This window comes from Oculina patagonica, chromosome 8, assembly GCF_052425735.1.
Source record: "Oculina patagonica isolate OP01 chromosome 8, crgOcupat, whole genome shotgun sequence".
Classification (NCBI taxonomy): Eukaryota; Metazoa; Cnidaria; class Anthozoa; order Scleractinia; family Oculinidae; genus Oculina; species Oculina patagonica.
In genome coordinates this window covers 6,833,460-6,849,351 of record NC_135765.1, presented here as the reverse complement: position 1 = coordinate 6,849,351, position 15,892 = coordinate 6,833,460, and the positions used below count along the sequence as shown (strand labels likewise).

Sequence of the window (15,892 nt, the reverse complement as noted above, 5' to 3'; positions counted from 1 at the left end):
TCATTTTTGCGTTCGTGTTAAGTTGATTTCGCAACTTATGCTCTCGCTTTTAAAACAGCAGGATTTGCATGGGTCCTTAAAATATAGGGAAATGAGTAATAAAAAAATGGCCCGGAATAAACTAACTCGGGCAAAGAAAAATCTCAAAGAGGAAGGTTTATAAAAAAAAAAATATAAGCCCTGTAACAGTGAAACATCCTTTTTACAGTACATTTTTTTGGCATCTTTCGTATGGTTTTCTAAACTTCTGCTAATGAAAGAGCCATACATTTTATAAGCATGCGACTTCCTCCCAGGCTTTTTATTGGCTCAATAACGTGCAGTAAGAAAATTCAACCCTCCAAATAGACTACTTGGAAAAGACGAAACGTTTGCTGCCTGCAAAAAAGTTAGGGTTGCAGACGTCTTTATCTAGCAGTTGAATTGAAGCGCGCGACTGTTTAGGACCATGGGGCAAAGAGTCGACGACAGGAATCATCGTCGATCCTTTTCGCGTCATTGGACGCGTAAGGCCTCAACGACAGGAATCGCGACCTCTATTCCAAGGGTTCGAACCAGACAGGAGTTGTTGTCCCGGGGGGGGGGGGGGGGTACTCCCATATGTGGCCTATATAGGTATGTGCCGCCCGATAGGGTATGGTTTTTGAGGTTCTCGGTCCTTAAATAGGGTATCATTTTTGCTCTTTTTGGCAATGTGTTCCCAGTGTGATCCTTAGATAGAGTACCTAAATTCTATTAGCTTAAATAAACGCCCAGCTAAACGAAAAAAAGATATCTTAAAACTGAATTTTCTGTTCAGGTATTAGAAAAGCGATTTTATAAAAAATTTTGTCTTGTCGTGCGCGGTTAGCCGTTATTTGGGTCGTCACGGAATGCTTCTCCTCCCCTTAAATAGGGTGTCATTTTTCGGTTTTGGGCCTTAAAAAGGGTATCAATTTTCGCTTTCTTTATCCTTAAATAGGGTCAGGGTTTAAGAACCTTGGCGGCACACCCCTATCCGAAATTTATGGGAGTACCCCCCCGGGGTTGTTGTCGGCTACATGATCAGGGCTCACGGGCCAGGTTAGGCCAAGGAGGCGGGTGTCTCAGTCAAAATGAGTGTTGTGTTCTTGGGTATGACCAAGAGGAAAATTTGAAGCAGTGGACAGGCCCTTTCGGTTGCAGGCAAGACTCTACTCTCTTTGTGCCTGTATCCACCCAGGTGTATAAATGGGTAATTGTTGTTGGTGCAACTCTTGTGGATTCATGCTAAGGAAATCGAAGTTACAATGTAAGAAGCTGGCGGTACGAGTTAGGCTTTGCCACATGTCTCGAGATTTCCCAAAAAGTTGCTCGAAATTTCTTAAAAAAGTTGCTTAAAAAAGTCCCAAAACGTTTCCTTAAAAAAAGAATTTTCTAAATATATGTTCATTTTCCTTTGAAGTTAACTTTTAAAGGCAAAACTTGTTGAATTATAAGGATTTCTCTTACTAAAGAACAATCGTGAAGAAACCGTTGACGTCATGTCTGATGACGAGTTTATTTACTTGTTTAGATCCGAAAGTTAAAGCATCCTCTGAACTTCCTCGGACGTCTTCGGCAAATTTCGTTAATCTTCGGAAATAGTCCAAAAATACTTGGGAGATGTTCGTACGGCCTACGAACAACACTCGGACAATCTTCGGAAATCTTCGGACTATAAATTGCTCAAAATTGCGAAAAATACATAAATTTGCTTGCAAGGAAAAAAGTTGCTCGAAAGATGAAAAAGTGCCGAAAAGCTGCCGAGGAACTTGTGGCTAAGCCTACAACGGGCAGGGTGGCTCGTATCTTCAGTCGATAAAAAAATAATAATAAAGATTATGAAACGATGAAATAATAAAATCAGCTTAAAAGCCTCAACCGATTTCAATTTTTAATCAAAACATACGCTGCTGTAGCGATTGCTTTATCTTACAATTCAGTTTCATTTCAATAACAAAAAGAGAAAATGTTCTATCAGTAGAAGATAGTCCAAGTACCACTTTTACTTCAATTCCGACCTATTACATCAGTGCTTACAGTTTTTTTGCTACGATTTTATTCGTTAAGTTTGTTTACATACCTTTTACTATTTACGTTTTACAAAATCATTTCAATTAATGCTTAATAAGATAGTATTTACTAACATAGTTTTTAAATCACTCATGCCGCTACTCCTAATCCTTTGTGAACTTAAAGAAACTATGAAACTTTATACACAGCTTGGGTGTCCTATGCCACGGCGTGCTTGACTTACTCAAGGGATCATGCCTCGCTTCCTAAGCTCTTTGTCGATCATTTTTCTCATTCCAATCGGGAAATGCGTCTGCGAATCTCTCCAGCACATGGACAGCAGCCTTACACTGGTTATGTCATCACCTGCCAGCTTACTGGAAATTGTCTTCACGCTGTTTGTTGACCACTGATATTCCTTCTGCAGGAAACGAAGGAACACTTCCACAGAAGCTGAAAACGACAGAAAGAGAGAGGAAAAGTGACATTTTAACGACATGATATTTTAGCTTTTGAAACGCCATCGCCAAAAATGCATCAGTGAAATGAACGGATCGGAATATGACCTAAAATAAAATTAAACAAGCAACTGGTTCCAAGAGCGGGAAAACGCGCGCAATTTTACGATTGACACTCGTTTCTTCTCCAAAATTCCTGGCTTTGTGAAATAATCCGAGAGTGAAAATTTTTCTCACGAAGGTAAATTTAGTGACAGCTTTAAGATAAGATGAACAGAGGAAACGCCATATGTCTCAACCCACGAGTAGAAATGGGCGGCCAAGGGGCGCTTAGGACACTGACAGAATGCTAAGGGGAGGGGGGTAACGTGAAGTTGAATTCTTCCCAGGGGGAGTTAGCAATTGAAATCGGGATAAGCTCTGGTAATGTGGATCATTTTGGCCCGCAATGTGACTTATAATTAACTCTTTTTACTCTATAAAATGACGGAAAACGGGAGCTCGAGTAGCAAATCCAATAACACCCGAACTCTTCTCAATCAAAGGTTACGTTTTTCGCTGCTGACAATCATGTAAGTGGAACTCTCGGGAAACATGCATATGTTCATTTCAACAGGGTTCAAAGGGTCACGTCTTTCAGTGGTAATTGGTAGTTTTCGATCCATCCTTTCTATCTTGCAAGGTTCGTTGGCTGTTGACAAAATTATGATCGAGGGCAGAAAAACAGGAGGCAAGCGTGGCAGAGTGGTTTAGGGCGCTGGTGTTGTAATCCGTAGGTCCCCGGTTCAAGACCTGCCCTGGCCACTAGCTGGATTTGTTTCTCGGTTTTCCCGAGTTCAAATCCTCGACCACGCTTTGTATATAGCCAACTGGTCTGCCTCCTGCCAGTTGGGATTTTTTTAAAACCTTGTTATGTTCATTTAAAAATATTTGTTTCCTCTGTTTCAGTGGCATGCCTGTAAACTAGCTATCTCGTAGAGATATGAAGCTAAGTGTATGACCACTAAACACCATTATTATTAACGCATAAGTTAGCTACGTTCTGAACTTCTGGGTTCACGTGTCATTAAAAGAGGCAGTAAAATGTGCAGTAGGAGTAAAAGGCTAGTAATGCGTCCAATGGCGTGAAAAGGACCGAAGAAGAGGGTTAGAAGTGTTGCCTAAAATAATAAGTTGGCTAAAATAATAATAATAAAAAACATTAATTTTTACCGTCTGCAGAGTCAGGTGCCACTTGACCGCTGACGGTTACTCCATCCAAAGCTTTCATCATTTCATCTTCTTTTTTGTTCTTCTCTTTTTGTTTCATGATCTTCACTGCTCTCTCAGCGGTCATCAGCGCATAGTGCAGAATGTCAAATGCCATTTTTTCTATCTTGGGGTTACGATCCTGGTTTTCCTTGTTGTAGTTCCACACGAAGAATGTGTGACTGGTGGAACTTCCGGTGGCAGCTGATGCCTCGTCAAGGGCGTCTTTGCAATCTTCTTCCGTTTCTAGAGTGTCACGGTGAGTAACGACAGTGATGGGTGCAATTCCTTTTAGAAAACGGAATAAAAATATTACATGTGTAAAATTTATTGAAAAAAATAGACATGATAAAGAAGGTACTTTTTTCTCTTCCCTTGTCTATTCCTCTCCCTTTGGCCACCAAGTTACACTGACCGGGGAAGACTTCCTTTAAAAACGACGGGGGTGTTCGTCGTACCTTTTATGTTTTACCACTAAAAGTTGCGAAGGAGACCAGAAGACTACCAGAGGCCAGGTCTAAAGTTGCAGAAAAAGGAGAAACTAGAGAAGGAAGGGGGGGGGGAGAGAGAGACCAGCTTTTTTGCTTAAAAAAAGCCTAGAGTAGCACGGCTGTAACCAGACCTTTGTCCTAGACGAGGCAAGATCTTGCTAGGAGGTTCTGGGGGCATGCCCTCCAGAACATTTTCATTTTGAAATCTAGAAGCTCTGTAACTCTTCCTTTGACATTTTTCATAAGGTATTTCTTGAGAAAAGTTAATCTTGTTCAACTTGGGATTATTTTCCCAACAAAACATATTTTGTTTTCAATCTTCGGTTAAAATCTAGACGAGGCAAGTGCCTCGTCTTGCCTCTTGCTAGTTAGGCCCTGAGAGTAGAGACAATGTTCTGCCGTTATATTTTTTTAGCCATAAGGAGATGGACCCCGACCCCCTCTATATCCCCCATCGGTCAGTCAAGTGATGGTATTGTCACATAAAGAATGGTCAAAACTGACACATTACCAGTTTTTCGCAGGATATCTCGGACTGGTTTCAAGTAATCTTTCAAGGCTCCTTCTGACAGTCTTGGGTCGTTAGCCTTTACAACAATGATGATCCCGTGCATTCTCTGTCCAAATGCTGCATTCTGATGCATCTCTTGAGCATTACTGGCTTGGCCATCCACAGGACGAACGATATTATCACCAGGCTGCAGTCTTCCGTACAGGATATTCTCAAACTCGACGGTTTCGTTAGCATTGTAGTTGAAAAATCCCCTGGTGTCGACCAAGTGGAAGAACATCTCTGGCAGGTAGTCCTGGAGTGTGATGGTCCCCTCCTGTCCTGTTGTGCTGTCCGGGGCGGATCCCTTTTCCGTCTGCCTCACCGTTCGTTCACACGTGTTGATGAAGCAGCTCTTTCCAGATCCCGTGGGGCCAAACACTCCGATCCTAAGCTGCGTCACATCTTCAATTTCCAATCCAAGGAAATTATCAAGCCTGGTCTTGTTGCCAAATGTGTAATTGAACAACTCATCACGGCGTCTGCAAAGTTCTGCCTCCATCTGCAAACGTTTCTGTTCTGCTTCTCTTTCTCTCTCCTCTTCTTCTTCTATTTCCCTCTGCCGCTGTTGCTGGAGCTGTTGGCGTCGCCTTGCCTCCTCTGCCTGCCTCTCTCGTTCTATACGGGCTTGTTCTTCAATCTGCTTTTGCCTTCGTTCATTCTCCAGCCGTAGTCTCTCTTTCTCTTCCGCTTGCCGTCGATCCCTTTCCGTGTTATCCACGTACGTGTAGTGAGTTTCGTGACTGGAACCACTATTCTGAAAACCAAAACAAACACAAAAAATCAACAATTTTTCAAAAAAGTTGGAACCTTTCTCGCTCCAATAAGTGGGGGACTGTGGAAGGAGGCATTTTTACACCAGATGTTTGCGCATTGGGGAGGAGGAGGGGGAGGTAAAGGTAGGTTCTTTCTTCCTCTTATATGAAGGGGGAGGGAGTGACGCTAGCCCCTTTCTTGCTCCAAAAACTGAGGGGGGGGAGGGGGGTTCAATTATATATGTTCAGTAAATAAGGGAAGGGATCTCCTTAAGATCGGCCACTGGATTTTAACCTTTGAATTATCCAAGGGTGCTGTCAACAAAAGTAACGAACAATCACTATTTTGAAGAACAAAAAACCACTTAGGTATAAAAGAGAAATACATTTAATATTTGTTTGAAGGCAGGGATGAAAAGGTTAACTTTTGAGCAATTTCTTTAATATTCTTTCTGGTAATCAGCTAGCTTCTATGGCCGGTCGTTACTGGGGATCACAGATTCACATATCTTGGTCAAATAATAACTGTCTTGAGCTACCGTGTTTCTCTGCAGGCGTGTCTCAGAGTGAATTTAGCATTCTCCACTAATAAGCAGAGGCGGATCCAGGGGAGGGGTTGAGGGGGTTGCAACCCCCCCCCCAGCATTTTTTTTATTTGCTTGGCTCTTCATAAAAATAATAGAACAAAATTGTTTCATACGTAGTTGTTTCACTTCCAGCAATTGAGTGATTGTCAAGTTAAGAAAAGATAACGTATATTTCCCGACAGTTCAATTTGAGCAACAACTAGAATAGCCTCGGTTCCCGAGCAATTCTTTAACAAAGTGCCTCTATCGTGGCACCATCTTCAAAAATGAGTGGTAGGTAAATCGTTTCTTTAGTTTCCGAAGATGACAAACTAAGTGGCAGTTAGCAAAGAAGGGACTTCCAAGCAATCTTCTGCTAGCAGTTGATGCCTGTGACGAGCATGCTTCTCCAAACATCCATCGTCTTCTCATCATCGCATGCACCCTACCAGTCAGTAGTGCGGAAGCTGAGTGGTCTTTTTCGCTCATGAAACTGTCTAAAAAGCGTTTCACATCTCGCTGTTATTGCTATGCATTACTCTCAGAGATTCGAGGTAGACGAGATATGCTAGGGCTTTGTACATTGTACATGGGGTTCAGACTCACCTTAAATTTTCAAAAAAGTAAGGTGGCTCTGTACCCTGCGTGCAGATTTTTTTAAACGTTTGCCAAAAGTTGCATCTTATTATGTTGATAATAATTCAATAATAAAAATGGGAGTCACCGGAATTGTTTTTGAGTTGTATGAACTTTTAGGGTGTTTTTAACAGGTTATCCCATTGCTATGGTAACTTGTAACGTCAAGAAAATAATTACAACTAGTTCACCAGTGATTGGGCATCTGTTTAATACTGTAAATGTTGCGTCAACTGAAAAAGAGTTGTAGTATTGATCCGTCACAATTGAGGGGCTGAAAAATGCAGGAAACTGTTTTGAGCCACCTTTAGGAGCTTTTTCTCGACCAAAAGCATATCATAGCCATACATGTTTTATTCCAGTGAAGGTCTCCTGACCCATGCTGATTATCTACACTTATATTTATTTACAAAAAAATGTGAATCTTTCTGTCCGTGTTAATTCCCCCGTTAACCTTTTCATTGCCACGTTATCCCTACAAATTAACAGCATTGATTCGCCAAACAGATCTAATTTTGGTTTAGCGTGTGTCCCACCCCACCCCTTAAATTTCCTTTTTATCCTCGAATAACAGGTCACGCAACGTTCTTAACAGAAGTATTTCCAAAGATCTCCACACATGAAAAACGGGTTATGTTTTCCCTCAAGAGTGTTGGCGTGGCACTCCATGTAATATTGTATTGTGGTCAATGTTGTTAATACGAGAAGGACGTTTCAAAATAATTTAATTCCCTCGATTTTATTCTATCACAGAGAGGCATCGATTTCAATCTTTTCCGTCACGATGGCAAAACAGACTGAAAACAGACAAAGTTTCGTTACGTTGAAGGAAGCCATATTCGTGCTTTCTTGCTCCAGATGGATTGAATAGACTGTTTCGAAAATCAACTTCGTCCCCTGGGCGAGAGGAGCGAGAGGGGCCGCTCTGAAGGGAAAAGCGCCCTGGGACGATGTTTCGAAAGTGAAAGTTCGGCTTATTGTCAGCTACCCGGAAGTCACCGGAAGTGAAAGTAACCAAAATGGATCGCGCGCAGATGTTTCTCGTGTAAGCGAAAGAAGGTAAATTCGTAACTTTTTAGTTTTCCTATCACGCATTTGTCTTTCGCTTCAGACTTGATAAATTTTTTTCGGGGAAACTGAAAATGTTGCAACCGACATGAATGCCTTGTTTCGGTTTCTAGGAATCGAAGACAAAAATTGTGCGTCGCTGGGTTAAACTTTTTGGGAAAATTTAACGGCAGATAATATCAGATTAAGCAATTTTAAGATACTTCTAACATAAGACTATTCATCCCTGATAGCAAGGAATTAAACAGCGTTTTAAAATTAAAAAGACGAGTAAGCAGCACACCTATCTAAAATGTCACACAAAATGAAGAATGCCAGTTCGGATCAGCAAAACAAAGCTAAACAACTATTGGGCAATACCTTGACAAAATGTGGCAAATTCTCACAAGACTTACCCCCATTTTGAAGATTTAGATCGACTTTGTCCGCTCCACAGCAAAATTGAATGTCTTCTCTCGCAGGGAAGCTAGGTATGACGTGGAATAATTAAAATAAACCTTCATATGGAGTGCGACTGGGAATTTTCCCTTGACCTCGTGTTTTCCGGGAATCTCGCCTCACGTGATGTCATAATTATTTTTTTCAATGCACAACTCGTGCAGAACGCAGAAAGAAATTTTGTCTTTGCTACAATTTGGGGGCTCATCTTTCTTTAGTTTCTCCCAAAGAAAAATGTACTGCTTCGGAAGCAATTTGTTATATTTTAGTACGTTTGTATCGTTTACGATGTTGCGTGATCGTCTGTGACATGACGTGACTTTCAGCAGATGTCAGTTTGAGAAAGAGTGACAGACTTTCTCGGAAACGTTGCGCAGTCGTTTATTGCTTTTCGATTCGAGGAAGGCGAAGTGGCGTTTAAAACATTCAGTTCTTCAAAGTTTCGAGCGAAAGCTACCTTTTACGCGACGCAAAGCAAGTAAAGATTTCTTTAAGAAGCGGGAACGATGTCGCAGCCACGAAAAAAAATCCATCTGTTTAACTGTGACCGTACGTACAAGTTTGATGCAGTCGAAGGTCTGTTAATAGAAGCAACGAAAGCGAAAGTCGGCTCGTACTCCGCGGAGAGGCATTATTTTTCGCTTGCTCAAATGCCTGAGATGACCACCAAAACCATTCCTAAACTAGATATGGATATGGCGTTCTTTGTCGTCCATGCACATGAATCTCGACTCTCGATCAACGAAGACAACGCTGGAATTGGTTACGCGAAGATCTACAGAGCGTTACTTGAAGCCACGGGTGAGAGGCGGAAGTATTTTTACTGGGTAGAATTACCAATTTTAGGGGCTGATACATTTAAAATATTTTATAGCATGTTTTATAAGGTAAATAGCGTTTTATTTAATGTAATTCCCTATAGTTTTGGCCCACTGTTGTTCTGGCAGTGACCAGAAGTACGAAAATATTTGATATATTTTGGCTCCAAGGAACTTTGACTCGAAAGTGAAAGTAAAATTACCATAAATCTCTTAATGAACAATACAATTGAAAATATGTCAGCTAAAGGCGCTGTTATGCTAAGCAAGGCGCAACCTTTGCTAGGATGAGAGAATGCATGCAAGATTGCTTTGCGAAAAATCTTGAAATATTAAAACATGCCTCGACAAACGCCTAAGGGCCTGTTTACATGGAGGGAGGGTGCCCCGGCTAATCGAGTTACGCGGCTAGAGGGGATAAAACCTAGCCCGCCTTTACATGCAGAATTCACAGCCCTTCTACCCGAGATGAGACAGCGTCATTGAAGAGGCCCTGCCAGGGTAAATTCCGACAAGCGACATGGCCCAAAAAGTAGCGACAGCATACTAATAAAATTGCGACAAACGACAACCCTTATGGAAAAAACTTAAATTCCGACAAGGACAAGCAATTTTCCTTCAATTTAATTACCGACAGCGACATGAAGAGCGATAAAACAGCGACATGGCACATATTTAAATTTAGACAAGCGACACGGGAACCCCCCCTGGCAGGGTCTCATTGAAGCGTGTCACGGCGTGGGAAAACAATGTAGCTCCAAACGATTGAAGAAAAATATGACTTTTTACTGAATAATCAAGGCTTTTCGTCTTTAAACTTATTTTAATTTGATGTGCAAGTTCTCAGAATTTTACTGCGTTCATTTTTGACGAAATTCAATCGAAATTCAACAATTTTTGGCCGCCAAATTGAAATTAAATTTGTTGTGTCGTGAATTAGGATAATCATTCCCACGAAAATTTCGAATTAATTAGCTGTTGCTCAAAGAAATATTTCCAGCCGACTGATAAAACTAATTTTGATCAAATAGCACTGTTTGGGTCCAGAATTTATACATTTTATGCCATTAACTTCAAATTTAATTAGTTTAAAAACACGCGCGAAAACTTATCCCGGCAAGCCGGGATAGCTCGGGCATAACCGTTTACATGGCAAAAAGCTATCCCGCCTAGAAGGGTGCCCCGGGCAAGTAGACCGAGTGCCCCGGCAAGGCGGGTTACCCTTCTAGCATGTAAAGGCTTCAATACGTTTTCTTAAGAAACGTATGAAAAGTTGGCTCGCCCAGGGTAGCTCGGTTAGCTGGGTAACTCGGTTAGCCGGGGCACCCGCCTTCCATGTAAACAGGCCCTAAGTGTTTCGCAACGAGCAGCAAAATTGCGAGACGCGTAAAGCCTGGTTCTCATATGATCGTCCCGATCGTCTCTGTCGCTTCTGTTGCTTCAAAAATTTTGCTTGCTCCAATCACCTCAGACTTTGCAAACGACAGAAGCGACAGAGACGATCGGGGCGATCATATGAGAACCAGCCTTAACTGAGCATGCATGATCAAATACCTTTGCCCCTCTTTGGCAGGGTGTAGGGTGTAAATGCTATCTCCAGTGCCCAAGAAAGAGCTGTACACTTGATATTTCGCTAGCGCAAATTTTTTATTTTCCCACGAAGGGAATTTAGTTGTAGGTAAAAGGAAGTGACTGCGTTGTATTTTGGCGTATTAAATTTATCTAACAAAGGGCCATATTATCTGGGGAACAAGGAAAGAAGTTATATTAAGTGCCCTGTTATTGAACAGTAGAAGATATCGACCCCGATATCGACGTATTAGTTAGCCTGCGCTGCAGACGAACAAAACCCTGGTACCGGGTTTAGTTTGTCTGCTATGAGGCTACGTATTAGCTCGTATTGTTCACAAAGTAAGGAGCCGTTTGCTGTTGTTTACGTCTGGGAAGCTAAAGCATTCCCACGTTATGTCAGGAAACGGTGGTCAAACGAAAATGCATACGTACATGTACGGTCATGTATGTGAAGGTAAAATGAAGGGGGCTGAAAGGAATGACATTTCAGAAAATCACTCTGGTTTGATTGACAGCCGTCAATTGCTGTCTAACCTATCCTTCTTGGCATTCGTTTCCAGACATTGCTTTCTTCCTCCTGTTCCCGGAATTGCCAATTCTAATAACAAAAACAAATAGCCAATACATTTTCCTTGAATTCTACCATCTAAGGTAGAATTTGAGTTAGCCATGACTCCTTGCATAAGCTATTGAGCATTCTTGGATCAGTATCATGCTAAAAGCGTTTAAATTATATTACCATTTACATGATATCCTCTTAATTTTCTTTTCTTCTGTATTGAGCACTGGCTGTGTGTATTTTTTCTTGGCAGGAGGAAATGTCATCATTGTTATCGGAGGTGATGACAATTACAAGAACGAAGACGAGGAAGACCAAGTCGTTATTTCACGGTGGGCAAAGAGGAAGATTTCCTCACAGTTTAAAGACGAGTTTCTGGATGGAAGAAAAAGCTTCATCTTTTCTTGGAACAAAAAACACAGAGCGATTCACGAAGCGGCGCTGCAGCATCACCTTGATCCAAACAAGAACGGACTGAAGTTTGAATATCAGCCTAAACCAAAAGGGGAAGGCAACAAGTCAGCACAGTCGCTGCAAAGAGGCAAGTCCATGGATGAAGAAAGAAGAGGGGACAGCTTGTTCAGTTCCTCCAACAAGACTGGCCAAAGAAGCCAAGAGAGCAGCTCATTCAGTCGTTCCAACAGTGCTGAACAAAGACCAGAAGACGGCTTATTCAGGACCTCCAACAAGCCTGAACAACGAAGGAACAACGGCTCATTCAGTCCCTCCAGCAAGCCTGAACAAAGAAGAGAAGACAGCAGCTTATTCAGTGGCTCCAACATTGCTGAGGAAAAAAGAGAGGACGGCCTATTGAGCAACACTGGTACAACCAGAGGAAACATCATGGCACCTCGTGACAGCAAGCAAGGAACCAGGTCTAAAGACACTGCAAGCACTGGTAGAACTGAGCGTAAAGGTGAGAGGAGTGTTTATTAGTCATTTCAGTTATCATCAAATAAATGTTTCAATATCTGTCAAAGCTCTTTGTATGGCTTTAAATATAGTGGTGCCATTCTATGGAACAGTCTTCCGTATGATTAGTCAAAAAAGTACTTTAAGGCACAGCATTCATGGAAAGCAGCTTTTTATTAAAATATTTTACATCGTGTATAGCTTATTATGGAGTATTATTATTTAGGTAATGATTAGGTATAGTAGTAATGTGCACGTTAATTTGCTGATGAATTGTCCACTTTGAAACAATAATAGATTACGATATGCGTATTAGCAAGTCTTGGTTATCATTTGGCAGCATGACTATGACATTTGTGTTAAGAACATAATTTTTATAATGAGTAATACACTAATACACTAGGGTAAAGCCGAATCGAGTGTATTGACATACGTTAAAAGAGCGTCTGGCTGTTTTCTCGATTGTACAAATTATAGAAAGGCGTTTTTCACTTATTGTTTGGTTTGAAACTGACATAAAAAAATACCTACTCGCTGTCCTTTCTTCTATGAAGTTGAGGTGCAATTGAATTAAAGGAACACACCCATTGTTTCTAAACAGACTGAATACTAGAATAGTCAGCTTTGCACCCTCCTAGAAAATTTGAATGCATACTTATTCAAACCGAATGACTCACTGTTAGTCTGTGTCTTTTCTTCTCTAGACTTAGCAATCCTTGGCTGTAATGTGTCAGATTATTCCATGCAGGCCGTGAGGAAAGTTTTTCAAGGCATTGCCCCCAAAGTGAATCTTCCAGCAAATCCTCCAGTTGAGAACTTTTCACCCATTAGAGTTAAACAATATTTGACCGAAAACAATCTCAAGTTCTGTGTGTTGGTTGTGGATGCCGAAACAGTCAAAGATGCTTATGGAAATCTCACTCAACGAAAAGTCGAATACGAAGAACTTCTGAAAACAGCGTCGAATGAAGTTGGTAAGATTGGAATTCACTCTCGAAATGAAAGAAAAACAGTGTTTCTTCTAGGTATTAGCCCGGCGGGGAGGCGGTGCACGTGTTAATGTTTTTACTTCCGTGCGTAATCCCCCTTGGGGAGCGTACAGTACTCCCTATGGTGGAATATACTTACATCATCACTTTTATTTACCCTCGTATTTGAAGAGTAGCTTTGTAAAGCTAATATTTCCGAGCATTTCAACAGTTCGCACAGTACAGCGGGCAAATACCAGACCACATCACCGGGAACTCCATGCCCTATTCTTTACGTTAAGTGTGCGGTGGGTTCTTTTACGTCCCTTGCTGACCGTGACACTGAAGATGCAGGAGACGGGGCCTACGGTTTATCATCCTTATCCGAGAAGACTGGGACATCTAACCATTTGCAGATGGCATTGCAAAGGCAGCACATTCTCCTCAGTTATTTTAGGACCCTGAGTGTTGGTCCGGTGTGGGACTCGAACCCGAGACCTCCCGCACGGTAGTCCTGCGCGCTACCAACTGAGCTAACCGTCGGCGGTTAGCTCCCCCGTCTCTTCACAGAGAGAGAGAGAGAGGGAGAGAGAGAGAAAGAGAGAGGGGGGGGGGGGGGGGGGGGGGGGAGAGCGAGCGAAGAGGAAGCAATCGACCTCGTACGTCTGAGAATCAAGCTAATTAAACGGTTATCTTTTTCAAAAATGGTTTATAAAAGGGTAAGAGTTTGGGCCTTGGGGCGAAGCCTCCCCGTATAATCTTTTGCTAAGTAACCGTAAGCTTAAATGACTGCGCTTTGTGGGGTCGAGTTTCTTTGTTCTACCAAGTTATTCGCGTGCTCAGTAAGAGATTATACACAAACTACACCTTTGTCACTTTTCTTTACAGATGAAAAGGTCGTCATCTTGCTTTGTGATAACGTCTCTTTAAAATCAGAGGACGATGTAGCGATTGTCGGTCAGACCATTGAACGCACCATTAATGAAAAAGGAAAAGGCTTTGTTGTGTGGTTGAAAACTGATGGAAAGCTGTCTGTAGAACCCGATGTTTTGGTGCAGTTTCTGATTTCGACATCGGCTGCTCCCCAGCCACGTCCGGAGACAAATCGTCCCTCAGCTTTTCAAGAAAAGTCTTGTGTTGTCCCTTTTTCAGCAGCTGACTCGTTTTCCACCTATTCAGATCAAACTATTACGCAGCAGCCATTGCCGCAAGCCGCAGCTCCAATTCAGCAATGGCATCCTCCTCCTGTTACTGGAGAGACTGTTATGCTGAGGAGTTTACTTCGTTTTGGAGAGATATCATTTAAGTTAGAAGATCTTCAAATATGGACGGAGGGATTTATTGTCCCAAAGGAAATTCAGCAAAGCCTGCTCCAACGATTTTATACCACCCCCGTGACTGGAGTAAGAATCGTGGCAGGCGCTGATGGCAAACTGCGATCATCAATTGAGCCAAAGTTGGTGGAAATCTCGAGGTCAAGGAACGAGGGAATACAGATGGGTGGCAACGAAACTATCATGTTGAAAACTCGTGTACGTTACGGAAATATATCTATTCAAGACGACGATGTGCACTTCATGTATGGAAATTTGAAAATACCTCAGCACATCGCTGATACTTTAATGGAAAAATATCGCGCGACACCTTGTGGCGAACTCTATATCATTTCAGATGAGTATTGGAACTTAAGATGGATAGTTAAAGTTGGAAAAGTAGATCAATGGCGTACTTCTGTTAATAAAAAACTGGACTTTAAAAAGTAAATCATTTCAACGAAAGAGTTTCAAGAGATCCGTTCAAAACCAGTTTTATTGTTAATTGAGTCGTGAACGCACGGTATCCGTAGAGGCAACACGAAACTCAAACTCTGTCTTCCGGACAAGCCGGCAACCGGAAACTTACTCCCAGATATAGACTAGTAACGGTTGTAATATAAAAGTCAGTTTCCTTTCTAATAGCGAAGCGAGAGAGAATAACTGTTGAACTGTTAACAAGAACATTGGACGATTCTGAATGCCTTGAATTTGAATGGCAATACGAGGGGAAATCTTTTCTTAAAAAGAACAATACCCTGACGGAAATCATTAGTTTAAAAACAAATTTTGGTTTAAATTCGAAACTAACCACTCATAAGCTCTTTCTACAGTCCTGTTATCATCCATCTGATATCCTACGATACCGTGAGAGGATGAATTTCCCCAAGTTTGGAGAAAAACTATATTCACTGCAGAAAAAAGGAGAACATCAAATATAAGATGGTAGTTAGTCTTCAGATCACGGGGAGTACAAAACCACAACGAGGATCGCCTGACTCATTTTGCCTCGAGAAAAACAAATGTTGGCGTAAAGAAATTAGAGCAATTTTGGGTATGGTGAAAGTTTGGAAGGTTTTTATTTTATAGGAGCAAAGCACAAAAAGGGTGACTGCTAAGCGATTTTTCTAATGATACCTCGTTTAATGCACTGTGTTCGTTACAGAGAACAAACATTGAATGGCTTGGGGAGTATTGGTCGACCCTTGGTTGTGTATTTGTTGATATTTTTTTGGAACTTAACCTTGAATATCGCACATTTACTATTTTGTTATTGTGATTTTTCTAGTGTAATCGACTATAATCAAGCATCAAATGTAAACGTGTTTATTAAAGGTTTGCGAGTATTAACTAAATTCACGTATGCTTGTGGTATATTCCATTACATTATCAGGTGTATATTTCAATGCATGGCATAAAAGGAGCGTGACACAGCGTGACAACCCAATTTCTCGAAAATGTTCAGCGCAGCTGTTTACCAGTGTTTACAACTCTTTTTCAGGGAAAACAAAGTTCTGTTTTAAAATC

General features: G+C 41.5%; 2 protein-coding genes across 2 annotated transcripts; one reads left to right on the top strand and one right to left on the bottom strand.

Annotated features, from left to right (window-relative positions):
• Window positions 1-1,855: 1,855 nt before the first annotated feature.
• On the bottom strand, window positions 1,856-8,330 carry LOC144663030 (uncharacterized). The gene is made up of 4 exons (XM_078523965.1): window positions 8,181-8,330; window positions 4,722-5,517; window positions 3,684-4,007; window positions 1,856-2,466 (listed from the first exon to the last, which is right to left on the bottom strand). Exons 1-4 carry the CDS (start codon window positions 8,184-8,186, stop codon window positions 2,258-2,260), a joined length of 1,335 nt encoding a protein of 444 aa, XP_078380091.1. The 5' UTR covers window positions 8,187-8,330; the 3' UTR covers window positions 1,856-2,257.
• A 41-nt stretch (window positions 8,331-8,371) lies between these two features.
• Window positions 8,372-15,712, top strand: LOC144663011 (uncharacterized). Its single transcript, XM_078523940.1, has 4 exons — window positions 8,372-9,024; window positions 11,426-12,088; window positions 12,789-13,058; window positions 13,941-15,712. Exons 1-4 carry the CDS (start codon window positions 8,730-8,732, stop codon window positions 14,813-14,815), a joined length of 2,103 nt encoding a protein of 700 aa, XP_078380066.1. The 5' UTR covers window positions 8,372-8,729; the 3' UTR covers window positions 14,816-15,712.
• Window positions 15,713-15,892: the final 180 nt, after the last annotated feature.

Excerpts from the sequence above, each read along its gene's own strand:
- LOC144663030 (XM_078523965.1), bottom strand. Across the intron at positions 4,008-4,721 it reads AGATATCCTGCGAAAAACTG|GAATTGCACCCATCACTGTC; the intron begins GTAATGTGTCAG and ends GTTTTCTAAAAG. Across the intron at positions 2,467-3,683 it reads GGCACCTGACTCTGCAGACG|CTTCTGTGGAAGTGTTCCTT; the intron begins GTAAAAATTAAT and ends TGTCGTTTTCAG.
- LOC144663011 (XM_078523940.1), top strand. The coding sequence starts at position 8,730 with ATGTCGCAGCCACGAAAAAAAATCCATCTGTTTAACTGTGACCGTACG. Across the intron at positions 12,089-12,788 it reads TGGTAGAACTGAGCGTAAAG|ACTTAGCAATCCTTGGCTGT; the intron begins GTGAGAGGAGTG and ends TTTCTTCTCTAG. Across the intron at positions 13,059-13,940 it reads AACAGCGTCGAATGAAGTTG|ATGAAAAGGTCGTCATCTTG; the intron begins GTAAGATTGGAA and ends TTTTCTTTACAG.